The sequence below is a fragment of the Leptodactylus fuscus genome, chromosome 8 (genome assembly GCF_031893055.1).
Source record: "Leptodactylus fuscus isolate aLepFus1 chromosome 8, aLepFus1.hap2, whole genome shotgun sequence".
In the NCBI taxonomy this organism is placed as follows: Eukaryota; Metazoa; Chordata; class Amphibia; order Anura; family Leptodactylidae; genus Leptodactylus; species Leptodactylus fuscus.
The window spans coordinates 89,635,684-89,654,022 of record NC_134272.1 but is presented as its reverse complement, the minus strand read 5'-3'; the positions used below and the strand labels follow the sequence as shown (position 1 = coordinate 89,654,022).

At 44.2% G+C, this 18,339-nt stretch overlaps 1 protein-coding gene across 1 annotated transcript; it reads right to left on the bottom strand.

Annotated features, from left to right (window-relative positions):
• Positions 1 to 212: 212 nt before the first annotated feature.
• Positions 213 to 12,169, bottom strand: LOC142216632 (sterol 26-hydroxylase, mitochondrial-like). The gene is made up of 9 exons (XM_075284613.1): positions 11,936 to 12,169; positions 10,152 to 10,342; positions 9,252 to 9,451; positions 8,464 to 8,661; positions 7,351 to 7,514; positions 4,390 to 4,556; positions 4,023 to 4,104; positions 3,744 to 3,944; positions 213 to 419 (listed from the first exon to the last, which is right to left on the bottom strand). Exons 1-9 carry the CDS (start codon positions 12,167 to 12,169, stop codon positions 297 to 299), a joined length of 1,560 nt encoding a protein of 519 aa, XP_075140714.1. The 3' UTR covers positions 213 to 296.
• Positions 12,170 to 18,339: the final 6,170 nt, after the last annotated feature.

Here is an 18,339-nt window from a genome sequence, read left to right as displayed (position 1 = left end):
GGTATTGGGGGCCTCAGGGTTATAGGAGGCCGCGGGGTTATAGGGTATAGGGGTCCTCGGTTTATGGGGTATAGGGGGCCTCGGGGGTTATAGAGCCAAATATAAATCTACAATAACAGCTGCAGGTCTAAGAACCTTCTTTAGAAATTATTTACTTCAGTACTTGGCATTAGTGCACACATGTAGGCAATGGTCCTGGCCGTGGCCATGTGGGAGGAGCTTGTCAAGATCCCGCCCACAGAGGGCGTCAGGCAGACCGTCCACCTCGCACAGGCCTGGCGATTGTCTCTTCAGTCTCAGACAGACTTTCTCTCTATAAACCGCAGGTTGACTTTCTTGTTTGGCGAAAGGACGACACGTGCGATGGATTTTATATTTTCGACCTTCCCGTCTGGTTTAACCTCAAACAATCTGATAATCTACAAGAGAAAAAGGCAATAACAGATTATACAGTTATACAGCACTAAGATGTGCACTATAGGGCGTTATTATTATGTAGTCACGTTACTGATTTTATTCGGCCTTTGTTTAGTGTTATTATATGGCCCCCGTATGGCGCTGTTATTTAGACATTGTATGGTGCTATTATTTATACATTGTGTGGCGCTATTATTTATACATTGTATGGCACTATTATTTGGGCACTCTATGACGCTATTATTTATACATTGTATGGCGCTATTATTTAGACACTGTATGGCGCTATTATTTATACATTGTATGGCGCTATTATTTTGGCACTGTATGGCGCTATTATTTAGACATTGTATGGCGCTATTATTTGGGCACTCTATGACGCTATTATTTATACATTGTATGGCGCTATTATTTGGACACTCTATGACGCTATTATTAATACATTATATTTCGCTATTATTTGGGCACTCTGACTCTATTATTTATACATTGTGTGGCGCTATTATTTGGGCACTCTATGACGCTATTATTTATACATTATATTTCGCTATTATTTGGGCACTCTGACTCTATTATTTATACATTGTATGGCGCTATTATTTGGGCACTGTATGGCGCTATTATTTAGACATTGTATGGCGCTATTATTTGGGCACTCTATGACGCTATTATTTATACATTGTATGGTGCTATTATTTGGGCACTCTATGACGCTATTATTTAGACATTGTATGGCGCTATTATTTGGGCACTCTATGACGCTATTATTTATACATTATATTTCGCTATTATTTGGGCACTCTATGACGCTATTATTAATACATTATATTTCGCTATTATTTGGGCACTCTGACTCTATTATTTATACATTGTATGGCGCTATTATTTATACATTGTATGGTGCTATTATTTGGGCACTCTATGACGCTATTATTTAGACATTGTATTGCGCTATTATTTGGGCACTCTATGACGCTATTATTTATACATTGTATGGCGCTATTATTTGGGCACTCTATGACGCTATTATTTATACATTATATTTCGCTATTATTTGGGCACTCTATGACGCTATTATTAATACATTATATTTCGCTATTATTTGGGCACTCTGACTCTATTATTTATACATTGTATGGCGCTATTATTTATACATTGTATGGTGCTATTATTTGGGCACTCTATGACGCTATTATTTAGACATTGTATGGCGCTATTATTTGGGCACTCTATGACGCTATTATTTATACATTGTATGGCGCTATTATTTGGGCACTCTATGACGCTATTATTTAGACATTGTATTGCGCTATTATTTGGGCACTCTATGACGCTATTATTTATACATTGTATGGCGCTATTATTTGGGCACTCTATGACGCTATTATTTATACATTATATTTCGCTATTATTTGGGCACTCTATGACGCTATTATTAATACATTATATTTCGCTATTATTTGGGCACTCTGACTCTATTATTTATACATTGTATGGCGCTATTATTTATACATTGTATGGTGCTATTATTTGGGCACTCTATGACGCTATTATTTAGACATTGTATAGCGCTATTATTTGGGCACTCTATGACGCTATTATTTATACATTATATTTCGCTATTATTTGGGCACTCTGACTCTATTATTTATACATTGTATGGCGCTATTATTTGGGCACTGTATGGCGCTATTATTTATACATTGTATGGCGCTATTATTTGGGCACTCTGACTCTATTATTTATACATTGTATGGCGCTATTATTTGGGCACTGTATGGCACTATTATTTAGACATTGTATGGCGCTATTATTTGGGCACTCTATGACGCTATTATTTATACATTGTATGGTGCTATTATTTGGGCACTCTATGACACTATTATTTAGACATTGTATGGCGCTATTATTTGGGCACTCTATGACGCTATTATTTATACATTATATTTCGCTATTATTTGGGCACTCTATGACGCTATTATTAATACATTATATTTCGCTATTATTTGGGCACTCTGACTCTATTATTTATACATTGTATGGCGCTATTATTTATACATTGTATGGTGCTATTATTTGGGCACTCTATGACGCTATTATTTAGACATTGTATGGCGCTATTATTTGGGCACTCTATGACGCTATTATTTATACATTGTATGGCGCTATTATTTGGGCACTCTATGACGCTATTATTTAGACATTATATTTCGCTATTATTTGGCCACTCTGACTCTATTATTTATACATTGTATGGCGCTATTATTTGGGCACTGTATGGCGCTATTATTTATACATTGTATGGTGCTATTATTTGGGCACTCTATGACGCTATTATTTATACATTGTATGGCGCTATTATTTGGGCACTCTATGACGCTATTATTTATACATTATATTTCGCTATTATTTGGGCACTCTGACTCTATTATTTATACATTGTATGGCGCTATTATTTATACATTGTATGGTGCTATTATTTGGGCATTCTATGACGCTATTATTTATACATTGTATTGCACTGTTATTTATACATTGTATGATGCTATTATTTATACATTGTATGGTGCTATTATTTATACATTGTATGGTGCTATTATTTATACATTGTACGACGCTATTATTTATACATTGTATGGCGCTATTATTTGGGCACTGTATGGCGCTATTATTTATACATTGTATGGCGCTATTATTTGGGCACTCTATGACGCTATTATTTATACATTATATTTCGCTATTATTTGGGCACTCTGATTCTATTATTTATACATTGTATGGCGCTATTATTTATACATTGTATGATGCTATTATTTATACATTGTATGGTGCTATTATTTATACATTGTACGACGCTATTATTTATACATTGTATGGCGCTATTATTTATACATTGTATGATGCTATTATTTATACATTGTATGGTGCTATTATTTATACATTGTACGACGCTATTATTTATACATTGTATGGCGCTATTATTTGGGCATTCTATGACGCTATTATTTATACATTGTATTGCACTGTTATTTCGGCACCGTATGGTGTAGTTGTTGGGTTAGTACATGATACTATGATTTGGGCACTGTATGGAGGTATTATTCAGTATTAGGGCAGTACATTGTGGAATCTCAATTTACATATTCAGAGCCGAGTTGTTAGGTCACATGTCTGACAGGGGCGGAGCTAAACCACGGTCTGTTTCCAAGGGCAACCAGAGAAATTTTGAAAGCTGCTTTGGATGTGAATAAAGAAGAAGATACTTACAAAACTCAAAGTCAGCGCAAAATCAGTGCAGCAAAGTGTTTACCGAGATGCCGTCTTACCCGAGATAGCGCCAAGTGCATCTCCAGCTCCGCGATACGCTTCCCCACGCAGGCTCGCAGCCCGTATCCGAAGGGTATGGCGCTGAATGGGTGATGAGTCTTGGCCCGGTCTCGAAGCCACCGATGGGGATAAAATTTTTCTGGATCTTTGAAATTGGCTTCATCTCTGGAGATGGCGTAATGGCAAAGTAAGAAGAGCGTCTGTAAGGAGGGACGGAGATGGGACTGTGACAAAGGAGCCTCGGAGGAGGGGAATCACATCTAAGACAAAGGACTTACATCCTGAGGAAACTTATAGTCCCCGATGACGACCTCGTGCTCACTGACAAATCTGGCATTGGTAGGAACCACAGGATAAAGTCTGCGGAAAGAGGGACGGAGACACGAGGACATGGTTATAGCGGTGAACTGGGCACAAATCCTCTACGAATACAATGCCGCAACTATAGTATAGACTGACATTACATGGAAATCAAAGAAGGACGTAACGCTGCAAAATAATACAGGCTAATAGGTCATTCAGGGTCTATGGAAAGCTGAGTGACAACCCCCTAATGGCATCTATTAAGGGTTGTCACCCGCTATGTCTTACATGTGTCAGTAGAAATTCATCTTTGCCGTTATCTATAGAAGTGAATGATCCCACCTCAGGGTCTCTTTGATGACAGCCCTCAGTAAAGGCATGTGGGTGACATCGTCCGCTACGGGGACGCGATCCATCGGGACGGCCTGTATGACCTCTTCATACAAGGTCTGCTGGAGCTCCGGGTCTCGGGCCAAGTGATAGAGAGACCAGCACAGGGTGTTTGATGTCTGGAAATAAAGAAGATTATCAGGGTTGGATACAAGATGTAATCAAGTGCGTTGTAGAGACTTGTCTAGTAGTCAACGATGTCTCAGCAAGAGGTACACTACCCAAAGGTAGCCTCTAAGAGCATTTTTATAAGACAGCAGGGGAAGCTCTTTCACGCCCTCTTGTGGCCAGCACAGCTACAATAACCTGCAGATCTGCCTCAGACAGAACTGCAGGACCAGGCTTGCAGTAATCTGAGACTCCAGGGTGCGGTACTTGTTTTATCAATACGTTGTGTACAGTGGCGTAACTAGGATTGGCGGGGCCCCATGGCGAAATTTTGACAAGTGCCCCCCCCCCCGACCGACACCGACGCCAATGACCTCGACCGACCCCCTCTTACGCATTGCTGCGCGCTCTAATATCCCCCATATCTGCCCCAGTACACAGTATTATGTCCCGCAAAATCATGGGTGCAAAATAACGCGGCGTATACGATCCTAACTCGCATTGAAATCAATGGGAGCGTTTACGGCGCGCAAACTCTCACACGCCGTATATGTGCCAGATCACGCGGCATGTTACATCGTGTGAACTTACCCTAAAACACGTTCAGAATGAGATGAGTGTATACTCAGTGTGACTGCACCCTTACTCACCTGTCTCCCGGCTCCTACGCTGTCAGCCTCCACTGCAGTCCATCTTCAATGATGTCAGACGTCACATGACCTGGTACGCAGGCCGGGGTCATGAGACGTCAGACGACTAGGCCAAAGTCTGCCTGGATTGTGGAGAGGTAAGTAACAGTGTTTTTATGTTTCTTACCTCTCCCGGTCCGCCAATCATTATAAAAGTCCCCCGAGTATAATGATAGCAGTGGTAGCGACTGTCACCGGGCCCCTAATGTCCCGGGCCCTGTGGCAGCTGCCTCTGCTGCTATGGCGGTAGTTACGCCACTTGTTGTGTATATGTATATATACACAATATATACGTCTCTCTCTCGCTGACACATGTGGCTGAAGCGAGGAGCTGACCTGTGTCAGCTCCTCGCTTTGTTGCTGCCGCCGGCTCCTGGCTTGTAGACGCGATGTACGAGACGGGAGCCGGCGGCAGCGTTGAAGCGAGGAGCTGACACAGGTCAGCTCCTCGCTTCAGCCGCATGTGTCAGCGAGAGAGGCGGGCAGAGAGCGGCGAGGGAGCGGAGGAGAAGGTAAGTTTAATGTGGAGGTGGAACGTGAATCTGGGGGCAGATGAAGGAGAGGACGGCATGACACTGAGGACAGAGATGTGGGGACATGAATCTGGGGGCAGAGATGGAGGGGACATGAATCTGGGGGCAGAGATGTGGGGACATGAATCTGGGGGCAGAGATGGAGGGGACATGAATCTGGGGGCAGAGATGGAGGGGACATGAATCTGGGGGCAGAGATGGAGGGGACATGAATCTGGGGGCAGAGATGGAGGGACATGAATCTGGGAGCAGAGATGGAAGAGGGACATGAAACTGGGGGCAGAGATGGGGGACATGAATCTGGGGGCAGAGATGTGGGGACATGAATCTGGGGGCAGAGATGTGGGGACATGAATCTGGGGGCAGAGATGGAGGGACATGAATCTGAGGGCAGAGATGTGGGGACATGAATCTGGGGGCAGAGATGGAGGGACATGAAACTGGGGGCAGAGATGGGGGACATGAATCTGGGGGCAGAGATGTGGGGACATGAATCTGGGGGCAGAGATGTGGGACATGAATCTGGGGGCAGAGATGGAGGGGACATGAATCTGGGGGCAGAGATGGAGGGGACATGAATCTGAGGGCAGAGATGGAGGGACATGAATCTGGGGGCAGAGATGGAGGGACATGAATCTGGGGGCAGAGATGGAGGGACATGAATCTGGGGGCAGAGATGGAAGAGGGACATGAATCTGGGAGCAGAGATGGAGGACATGAATCTGGGGGCAGAGATGGAGGGGACATGAATCTGAGGGCAGAGATGGAGGGACATGAATCTGGGGGCAGAGATGGAGGGACATGAATCTGAGGGCAGAGATGGAAGAGGGACATGAAACTGGGGGCAGAGATGGGGGACATGAATCTGGGGGCAGAGATGGGGGACATGAATCTGGGGGCAGAGATGTGGGGACATGAATCTGGGGGCAGAGATGGAGGGGACATGAAACTGGGGGCAGATGAAGGGTGTATATGAAACTGGGGGAGAGAGAGGGTGGACATATAATTTACGGGTGACTGTAGGAGGATTATACAGTGTGCGGGCACATGAAAAATTAACGAGTGGGCCAAGTCAACACAAAAGTGGGCGGGGCTAAATTTGCTGCGGCGCGCGTCAGTTCTTCAAAAGTTGGGAGGTATGGTGTTGCCATAGGGGGTGCAGTTTTAGCAGTAATACCCCACTCTGGCATAAATGGTGGGTGGGGGCTGGTGATAGATTTAGGGTGCTGGGCTTTACTTATGTAATGTGACAGGTGGCAAATATTTCCATAGGAATTAATACAACAGCGCCCCATAGAGGAGAACTGTTAGAATATCATGGATCCTTCAGTAAGAAGATCTCTATGGGTGCTCTGACCTCTGACACCCCAAAACCCAAGAGAGGAGCTGGAGCAGGCTGTGTCATGTTATATATAGAATATCCACAAGGTAAAGGTGCGGATACTATGGGATTATGGGGCACTATTGGATTATGGAGTACTATGGGATTATGGGGCACCCTGGGATTATTATGGGTTCATACAGTATCTTCTATTAGTGGACATTATGTCGCCATCATCTAGGTAGGTAAGGAGCATACGTACGGTGTCCACGCCGGCCAGCAGCACCTCGCACACGCTGCCGTACACCTCCGGTAAGCTGAGTTTCCCGCTGGATAACAGGTAGGTCAGATATTCTCCCTGCACCTCCTCCCCCTTCTCCAGACGGGACTCGATCTCACTCAATTTCTTATCCACCATCTTGTTGCCTGGGATGAAATAAATGAAGAATCGGATGTTACTCCTTATTATATAGATGTATCCAGACACGTGGGTGGAAAGGGTTAAAAGGATGGTGCAAATTATACAAAATGTAACACGGAAAAAATATATGTCTGCTGATCTGATGTATCTAAGCCCATCATCTGTGCTAGTGTCCTGAGTGGTGTATCTAAGCCCATCATCTGTGCTAGTGTCCTGAGTGGTGTATCTAAGCCCATCATCTGTGCTAGTGTCCTGAGTGGTGTATCTAAGCCCATCATCTGTGCTAGTGTCCTGAGTGGTGTATCTAAGCCCATCATCTGTGCTAGTCTCCTGAGTGGTGTATCTAAGCCCATCATCTGTGCTAGTCTCCTGAGTGGTGTATCTAAGCCCATCATCTGTGCTAGTCTCCTGAGTGGTGTATCTAAGCCCATCTTCTGTGCTAGTGTCCTGAGTGGTGTATCTAAGCCCATCATCTGTGCTAGTGTCCTGAGTGGTGTATCTAAGCCCATCATCTGTGCTAGTGTCCTGAGTGGTGTATCTAAGCCTATCTTCTGTGCTAGTGTCCTGAGTGGTGTATCTAAGCCCATCATCTGTGCTAGTCTCCTGAGTGGTGTATCTAAGCCCATCATCTGTGCTAGTGTCCTGAGTGATGTATCTAAGCCTATCTTCTGTGCTAGTGTCCTGAGTGCTGTATCTAAGCCTATCTTCTGTGCTAGTGTCCTGAGTGGTGTATCTAAGCCCATCATCTGTGCTAGTGTCCTGAGTGGTGTATCTAAGCCTATCTTCTGTGCTAGTGTCCTGAGTGGTGTATCTAAGCCCATCATCTGTGCTAGTGTCCTGAGTGATGTATCTAAGCCTCACATATTACTCTATGATCTCAGCACCACAACTCCCATCATCTACAGTTACTACATTTCAGATCTGTTTTTTTGGGTGTGAGGGACGAGGACTCACCAAAATCAAATATATTGTCCCAGCCTTCCATGTAGCGCTTCCAGTAGGGGAGGAGGTTCCTGGTCCACGGGGGCAGATGGGCCACAAACATGAAATTCCTGAACATTTCGGCAATGGAATCGATAAACTTCTGGGTTTCGGGGGGGACGTGTTTATCCAGACAGCCGATCCGGGTCTCAAACACAATGTAGGACACACCTGGGGGAGACGAGACCATGTAATACAGATCGGGGGGATGACGGTCAGGGCTCGGGGTTTATCATCAGGTCATCTTTAGGTACAAAAGTCTGAGATGGTCAAACTTAAAGGGGTTTCTAGTAAATCTGGAGTAGAATGCCCACCGACCCTCTGTGCCCCGTTCCAACCCACATTGCAGCCATTGCACCAGACGTGTAGCAGCTCACGTAATGGTTACCAGTGACGTCACTGCTAATACAGAACACGTGACCAATGAGGCCGGTGACTGGCTACCAGGGTCACCTGAATCACTACAATTTCCGCCCGACCAGTATTGGTATGGAATGGGGCTACCAACGCCTCAACTGTGGGTAGATGGGAATCCCTTCCTTACCCCATGGACACTAGAGGTCAGACATTACTGCCGGGATTGAAGAGTCAAAGCTAAAGCGAACCCTCTGATGGTGAAGTTTTGGTGCCTGATCCTGAGGTCAGAACTAGGACCTCCCGCAGGGAACGACCGGCCACAATGATATAGGTAAATATCTATGTCATCTCCAATGTTTTCTGAACGTCTGACAACCCAATGTACTTCTGACAACCCGCGATACCTTCAAATGCAAATCTGTACAACTCGTTGGCCATATCATTGACGGTTTCCCCATTTGGACTCTGCTTGCGTAAGTCCTGCAGCCGGACCATGAAGTCTGAGACGACCTCGTTGATGCTCCTGACATAGTTCTTTGCTTCGTTCGGTTTCAGCATCTTCTGGTTCAGGACAGTCCTGAGCGCGTGCCACTTCTCTCCACGCCTGGAACGATGAGATTAAGAGGTTTCTTCTGCAGAAAGGCTAGTAAGGCCTTGACTCTCCTTAAGGCTACAAAACCTTGGCATAAATCAATAATAAAGCAACATACAGAGCAGAATACATCTGATCAGGCTCCTCCCTCTAAGCATTGACTCTAAAGCCTCTGTTGAATCCGTCTTGGGTACCTCATAGAGATTATAGTTACCCACAGAAGTCTATGGAGAGGGCAGTGCCAAAGTGACAGAGAGAAGCAGAGACCCAGGAAAATGGCGCTGCAGCTATTAGTAAGTTTTATATATAAACCTAAATGCTTTATCTACATCAATATAATCCATTACTTCTATGTAACATCCTATATGGCGCTGCTGCTTCTGAGTGAGCGAGTGAGTGAGCAAAATCTCCCCTCTTATCCATGAGCTGTCTATGGGCGACATCATAGCGGATAGTCTGTAAACTCAGGAAGAACTGAGAATTAGAGACAGAATCTGCACAGGGGAAAACTGCTACATGGCCATGTAAAATATACAGTATGTATACATAATATAGTGCGTGCTATACTGTGTCCATGTAGCCGCCATGCTGATGCTGCTCTGGTTGGGAATTGAACTTATAGCCCCAGGTTAGTTGTTGCTGCCAGAATTTTTGGGGCAAGGACTCACATTACAGCCTGACCTCAGACACAGCCGCCCAGCACTATACTCACTCTGTGAAGGGTCCATAAGAAAAGTTCCGCAGTTCCCGGTGTGACCTCCAGAGGTCGATCTCATTCCTCAGGGGGTATTTCCCCTCCCGTCGAAGCAGAATCTCCAACATGGCTGGGTCGGCAATGTTGACCATCAGGGAGGGGCCGAGCGTTGACTTCCACCATGGCCCGTAGCGCTTCTTGTAGATCAGCTGATGTTATATACGGAGGGATCACAAATAGGATGGAGAGAGATAATACAGCAAATAACTGAGGTCAGCCAAATGGTCACAGCCTAATGGTCACTCTAATGGTCAGTCTAATGGTCGCCCTAATGGTCACTCTAATGGTCGCCCTAATGGCCACTTTAATGGTCACCCTAATGGTCACAGTCTAATGGTCACAGTCTAATGGTCGCCCTAATGGTCACTCTTATGGTCACTCATTTTTTGTTCCTCTTGGCCTTTGTAACTGATTTGTGTATGTTGCTTGTGCTTTGTCTTATTGTGTATTGTACTGAATCTGGAGATGACGGATCGCACTGTATAATGTATAATTGTGTTCTTCTGCCAAGCCATTGCTGTGACATCTCTACTCTTATCATGTAACTGCACTATATACCCATCATGTAATGTTTGATATACGGTGTGACTATGAGATAGATAGATAGATAGATAGATAGATAGATAGGAGATAGATAGATAGATAGATAGATAGGAGATAGATAGATAGATAGATAGATAGATAGATAGATAGATAGATAGATAGATAGGAGATAGATAGATAGATAGATAGATAGGAGATAGATAGATAGATAGATAGATAGATAGATAGATAGGAGATAGATAGATAGATAGATAGATAGATAGATAGATGATAGATAGATAGATAGATAGATAGATAGATAGGAGATAGATAGATAGATAGATAGATAGATAGATAGATAGATAGATAGGAGATAGATAGGAGATAGATAGATAGATAGATAGATAGGAGATAGATAGATAGATAGATAGATAGATAGGAGATAGATAGATAGATAGATAGATAGATAGGAGATAGATAGATAGATAGATAGGAGATAGATAGATAGATAGATAGATAGATAGATAGATAGATAGATAGATAGGAGATAGATAGATAGATAGATAGATAGATAGATAGGAGATAGATAGATAGATAGATAGATAGGAGATAGATAGATAGATAGATAGATAGATAGATAGATAGATAGGAGATAGATAGATAGATAGATAGATAGATAGATAGATAGGAGATAGATAGATAGATAGATAGATAGATAGATAGATAGATAGGAGATAGATAGATAGGAGATAGATAGATAGATAGATAGATAGATAGATAGATAGATGATAGATAGATAGATAGATAGGAGATAGATAGATAGATAGGAGATAGATAGATAGATAGATAGATAGATAGATAGATAGATAGATAGGAGATAGATAGATAGGAGATAGATAGATAGATAGGAGATAGATAGATAGATAGATAGATAGATAGATAGGAGATAGATAGATAGATAGATAGATAGATAGATAGGAGATAGATAGATAGATAGATAGATAGATAGATAGGAGATAGATAGATAGGAGATAGATAGATAGATAGATAGATAGATAGATAGATAGATAGATAGATAGGAGATAGATAGATAGATAGATAGATAGATAGGAGATAGATAGATAGATAGATAGATAGATAGGAGATAGATAGATAGGAGATAGATAGATAGATAGATAGATAGATAGGAGATAGATAGATGATAGATGAGTGGATCTGACCTGTAGCTCATGGGTATGGAGCAGGTAGCCCCTGATGAAGAACCAGTAGAGGTTGGCTAGCAGGGAGGGTCCAGGTAAGTCATCAAACGTCTTCATCTTCTTGTCCCCTTGGGTTATTGCGGCCGCTGCAGTCCCATGTAAAGCTCTGCCCTGGGTGACCCCGCATGTCTGCAGCAGAGGACGGATCCTGATGTGGGACCAGCGCCTTAGAGACATGGATATCATGGCTGACATGACGGCTTTCAGCCAGGAAAAGCCTCTGAACCCTCCCACTGGTGACAAAGGAAATAACTGCAGCAGGTGGTGCGAATACTGTGCAAGGTTCACTGCTTATCGTCAGGCACAGGCGCAATATAGGGACGCTCTGGAGTGCAGTCACTGTAGGGGAGCGTTCACACACTGCGTTTTTTCTGTTTTTGGACCCAAACACATAGGGGGATTCTAAAGCAATAGAAATATAGAAAGGACGTTCTCTCCTTCCTGCAGGACCCACTTCAGGCTTTGGTGCACAAAACTGCATTAAAAAACTGTCCTTAGGGCATTATATGGTAAGAAATAATAAGAATCTATCACTATGGGGTCCGCTCTATCACTATGGGGTCCGCTCTATCACTATGGGGTCCGATCTGTCACTATGGGGTCCGATCTGTCACTATGGGGTCCGATCTGTCAGTATGGGGTCCGATCTGTCACTATGGGGTCCGCTCTATCACTATGGGGTCCGCTCTATCACTATGGGGTCCGCTCTATCACTATGGGGTCCGCTCTATCACTATGGGGTCCGATCTGTCACTATGGGGTCCGATCTGTCACTATGGGGTCCGCTCTATCACTATGGGGTCCGCTCTATCACTATGGGGTCCGCTCTATCACTATGGGGTCCGCTCTATCACTATGGGGTCCGCTCTATCACTATGGGGTCCGATCTGTCACTATTGTCACCAGAACCAGCGCATCACCCCAGGCCTGGCATTCCCCTTAGTTGGTACAATATTTGCCCTCTACCAGCTTGTGTAACTGGTAACTATAAGGTATATATAGTGTCTTTATAGTATTTAGCTGTTGATACATTATCTGTGGTTTATGGGATACTGCACAATTAACACAAGATACAATGTAACATTTCTGTAGAGTAATTCTGGCACTTGGCCACTAGATGGCGCTGCAGCCCTTATATTGAAGAATACTTACAGGGGATCTGGAGGATCGAAACAGAATGTAATAAACTTTACAAAACTAAAGCCAATGACACCAAATTTATCTACATGGCGAACTTTATATAATCGATTTGCTACAAATTGCAGCATACTAGACGTTATATTACTGCCCATTCCTTGTGTATCCCTTTCCCAATATTGCAGCGCCCAGTCCTAGAATACATTGTAGCAAAAATAAACTACTAACCCTTCTATTTTCTAAAGCATTCTTACAGTGCAGCATTCTTCCACCTCTGCCTAAAACTTTTGCACAGCACAGTATAATATTGCCAGATTCCCTGCTTTGTAGGTTGTGACGTGTTCACACTTGGTGACATTTCTACTGATTTGTTCTTTGAGGATATTTTAGGACTGAAGTGTGAGATCGCAGCCTCCGGCACAAGAGCTTCAGAGATTCATCGTGTGATGTGCAGCGAGCAGTGAAGGGTCTGACGCTGAGGTTTCGGTGACCGCCACCCTCCTCGCTCCTCTGGGTTTCATTACTTTATTTATGTGCCAAAATGAGTAAATTTGGGGGGCGCAAGGGAACCCCCGATCAGCTGGAACAAGCTTCATATATCACAGATAGTATCAGCACAAACATCAACTATCTTGCACTGAATTTCAGCCAAATTATGTCTTGTACTCTAATCACATCCAAAGCTGCATTCAAAACTTTTTTGAATATAAAATCCTTAACAACTTCAATGCTTCCCACTGTACAGCACTTTATCCTGATGGGGAAAGGAATGGCTTAAAGGGGTTTTCTGCGATATATGACCTATCCTTAGGGCATTCATAGGTTATCGGTGGGGTCAGAAACCTGGGACCCCCCAACAATCAGTTGTCACCCAAGCAATGTGGGCCTCTTTCCTTTGCTGATGATGTCATCTTCATCGATCACATGATACAGCAGCACCTCAGTCCAATGAAGTGAATGGAGTTGGGATGCCATACCAATCACAGCCACTAGACAATGTATGGCGCTGTCCTTGGTATTGAGTGGTCAGAAGGACGTTCTGTGTGGCCTGGACTTGTCCAGTAGGTGGCGCTGCTCCAGCTCTGGCTGTTTTTAGGCATCACCCCAGGTCATAGGGCCGGGTTAGGATTACACTTAGGAGGGGGATATTTAGTTACTGCGACTTGGTCAAAGCCGCAACCAGAAAGACGACGAGTGTGTTGGTTGTGATGAGCTGGTGGGTGGAGCTAACACACCTGGAGCGGAGGTAGCGCCACCTACTGGATCCATGCCGCCATGCCATCATTCCATTCTAGCATCAGCTGCTCCATTCTGAGAACAAACAGGAAGCCTGGAAAATGTGTAATGCAGCTTTGGGTGTGAATAGAGTATAAGTTACCATCCTAAAGAGGGGGCCTTTACTTTTGTGGAATGGAAAAGTCCTAAAATATCCCAATGTGTCATCGGCGCCAAAAAAAAGAGTGATGGCCGCTATCAGCGAAGCTTTCGGAGAAGTCACGAAGAGTGATGGCATCTTTATTTTGGCCGCCATCTCCGGGACAGATTTGTACTGGAGGCTGCAGGTTTTATGGAGAGGTGACAGGTCGCTCCGCCATATTCAGTGCGCACAGCTGGCAGCTCAGGGTGGGCAGAGACCTGCGGAAAAACGCTGCAATGTGTATAAAAATGTCAGATTGTGTAGAAAAGCTGTTAATGGTGAGTGAGGGTTTATATACAGAGCGGGCCCGAGCGGAGGGCAAATGGAGCGTGCCGGGGCGTTCAGCGAGTTTTATATTCTAAATACACAAAGTCAATCACAACTCCAATGGAAGGACTAAGGGAAGCGGCAGCCAGAAATAGTCACTTAAAGGGTAACTCCATCCAAACCTTATAAACCGCCCACTGTCTCCGTTAACCCTTGGCTTGCCTTAATAACTAGGTGAAATTTTAGTTAAGCATTTAAAGTGTCAAAATAATACTGCCATACAGAGCCCATATAATACACCATATAGTGTCAAGATAATACTGCCATACAGAGCCCATGTAATACGCCTTATAGTATCAAGATAATACTGCCATACAGAGCCCATATAATACGCCATATAGTGTCAAGATAATACTGCCATACAGAGCCCATATAATACTGCCTCATAATAGTGTTAAGATAATACTGCAATACAGAGCCCATATAATACCGCCATATAGTGTCAAGATAATACTGCCATACAGAGCCCATATAATACCGCCATATAGTGTCAAGATAATACTGCCATACAGAGCCCATATAATACGCCATATAGTGTCAAGATAATACTGCCATACAGAGCCCATGTAATACTGCCTCATAATAGTGTTAAGATAATACTGCCATACAGAGCCCATGTAATACTGCCTCATAATAGTGTTAAGATAATACTGCCATATAAAGCTGATACAACACCACCGTATAATGTTAACATAATGCTGTCATACAGAGCCCATATAATACCGCCATATAGTGTCAAGATAATACTGCCATACAGAGCCCATATAATACGCTATATAGTGTCAAGATAATACAGCCATACAGAGCCCATATAATACTGCCTCAGAATAGTGTTAAGATAATACTGCCATATAAAGCTGATATAACACCACCGTATAATGTTAACATAATACTGCCATACAGAGCCCATATAATACTGTCATACAGTGTCAAGCTAAAACTGCCATGCAAATTGGATATGGTGTCAAGATGAAATTTCCGTGGGTGAAGAAGGGAAATGATTCTCAGTCCACGCCCTGGGCGAAGGCTCCACCTTGTGGTCAGTTCTGTAGCGTCTTATTTGGGTCATCAGGACCTGAGAGTTTATCCATCAACTGGACCAAAAAACTTTGAAATTGTGGAAATCTAAATATTTCCCTTTACTGCCCCCTAGAGGATGATGTGATATTACACACATAGATACATAAGATGCTAAAACCTCTCCATGGCTATGGCCACGTGTGTTGGAGCTGACATAGACATGAGCACAGGTTTAACCGTGTGCTGAACACTTAGGCGGCGTGCATCCACTGGTGACGGTGATTTGTGACTATTTTGTCCCACTTGGGACTAATAGTGGCAGAAATGATGGAACAATCTATGACAGAACAGCTGTGGATTGGCGCCTGGACATAAGGACCTCGGGAGGTTCAGGTTTCTGTCCACGTCTTCTAAAGCATCGCTATTGGGGACATCGCGTCTCCCCATAAGTGCAGTCTGGGAAGATGAAACCGATAAATATCAGCAGCTCGCACCTAGGCTGGCGGTTTGCTACAATGTATCAGTGCAGGTAGATGCTGATGAGTTCTGATTGTTTGGAGCGGATACAAGTGTAACAATCCCCCAGACTGTGACTGTTATTACCCCGCCTGACAGTGCGGACTCCGCGGTCTTGTTGTGGGGCCCCCACTGATACCTAAGCATGTTCTCATAGGATTCATCAGCGGAGCACCATCCACCTCCACACTGGATCTCCTTCCAGCCCCCCCTCCGTCAGGCTGCAGGGGATTAGCGGGGGTCTGGTAATATCATCTAATAAAACAGTTCCTCTTCAGTTCCCAATTAAGACGCCATTAACCCCTCAGTTACAGGTGAAGCCATCAGACTACAGCCCGGTAAAGCAGCACAGCTCTCTCCAGCATTAGAGGGGTTAATCCTCAGCATCCTAAAGTCACCAAGTACTCACAGGTCTTAAATGATTAAAGTCGGATTAGCCCAATCCTGTAATCTCCCTACAAAGGTACAAATTGTATCCCGGCCCCGTTACACTGCTCGCATTATAGGAATCGCTTCCTATAGTCACACACTCGCTTCCAGGGTCTCCTCGAGGGCTCGCTGGAAAAATATGGGGGAAATCTGGAGAGTTAGAATGTTCCTTAATACCGGGGGCCCCACCAAATATACCCCCTTAGTGATCCTAGCAGGGGATCAGAGCCACTATGGGCATAAGGTTGTATTCACATACTGCGGTAGAAACCTTCTATGGTCAGCACGTTCATCAGAATTGCAGGCAGCCGCCTCCTGAATCTCCCGCCCCGAGTACCCTGGAGGTTACATGCACACCATCAGGATTACAGTCAGATTTTACATAAGGATTTCAGTGCAAAATGTGTCCCAACTGCAGCCCTGACCCCTCCAGATTATATGCGGGACCGCAGTGCTGGGTAATATTGGGAATAGTTTCTTGTCCCCCCCCCATGTAAAGCAGATATGGAGACTAAAGAGTTAAGACTGTATCCCTCCTGTTCCATGTTCTGATCTCAGTGAGAGTCCATGGGAAGACTAAACCTCCGGCCCCCCGCTCCTCTACACACTTCTTCCCACCAGGAGCTCCAAGGTCACCCAGATACGCCTCCGATTGTGGTGGCGAAGAAGGTCGATACTGAGACTCGCAGCATGGAGGCAGCTACATAAACACGGCCAGCCAGGGCGCTCCGGCCCCATCACTCCCATCATTCACACTCTGACCGCGGAAATATTTATCAAGTCTGCAGTAATGATCATGTTATTAACCCCTTAGTCACTGGCCTGTTTTGGACCTTAAAGAGTGTCCCAGTGTATTATGGGGCAGAACAAGAGCGCTGGGGGAGAAGGTTGTGGGTGACCCCCAGATCGGGCTTATGGTGATTGGTGCCCGCCAACTTTATATGGTGCACAATGTGATGTCATAAAGTGCCAATATATCAGCATCATATAGGCAAAATAACAGTGCCATAAAATGGTTATGTAACAGCGCCATATACTGATCAACTAACAGCGCCATACCCTTGTCTAATACCAGCGCCATATGCTGACCTAATAATAGTGCCATATACTGATATAATAATAGTACCATATAGTGCCATATACTATTTTGTCTTCTTCATTCCGAGGTTCTCAATCATAATGTGATGACAAATCCCAGCGCTGCTCTACAAGGTAGGAATAACCTTTTCAGGTTTGAGAGGTCACAATCCTTTGGCTCCAGGTTATGGCGCCCCCTGTGGTTCCCCCTTCAGTAAGAGGAGTTGGTTTGGTTTATATGACAGCCCCCCTAGTAACAGGTATGGCTACATCACCTTCATCCATTATATCTAGACCACATGTACAGTATACAGTATATACCATACTCACAGCAGCTGATACATTGCTATGGACGGTCTGTATACTGTAAGTACAATGCAGTATATATATATATATATATTACACAGTATATGAGCACAGGCTAACATTGACAGGTGTATGA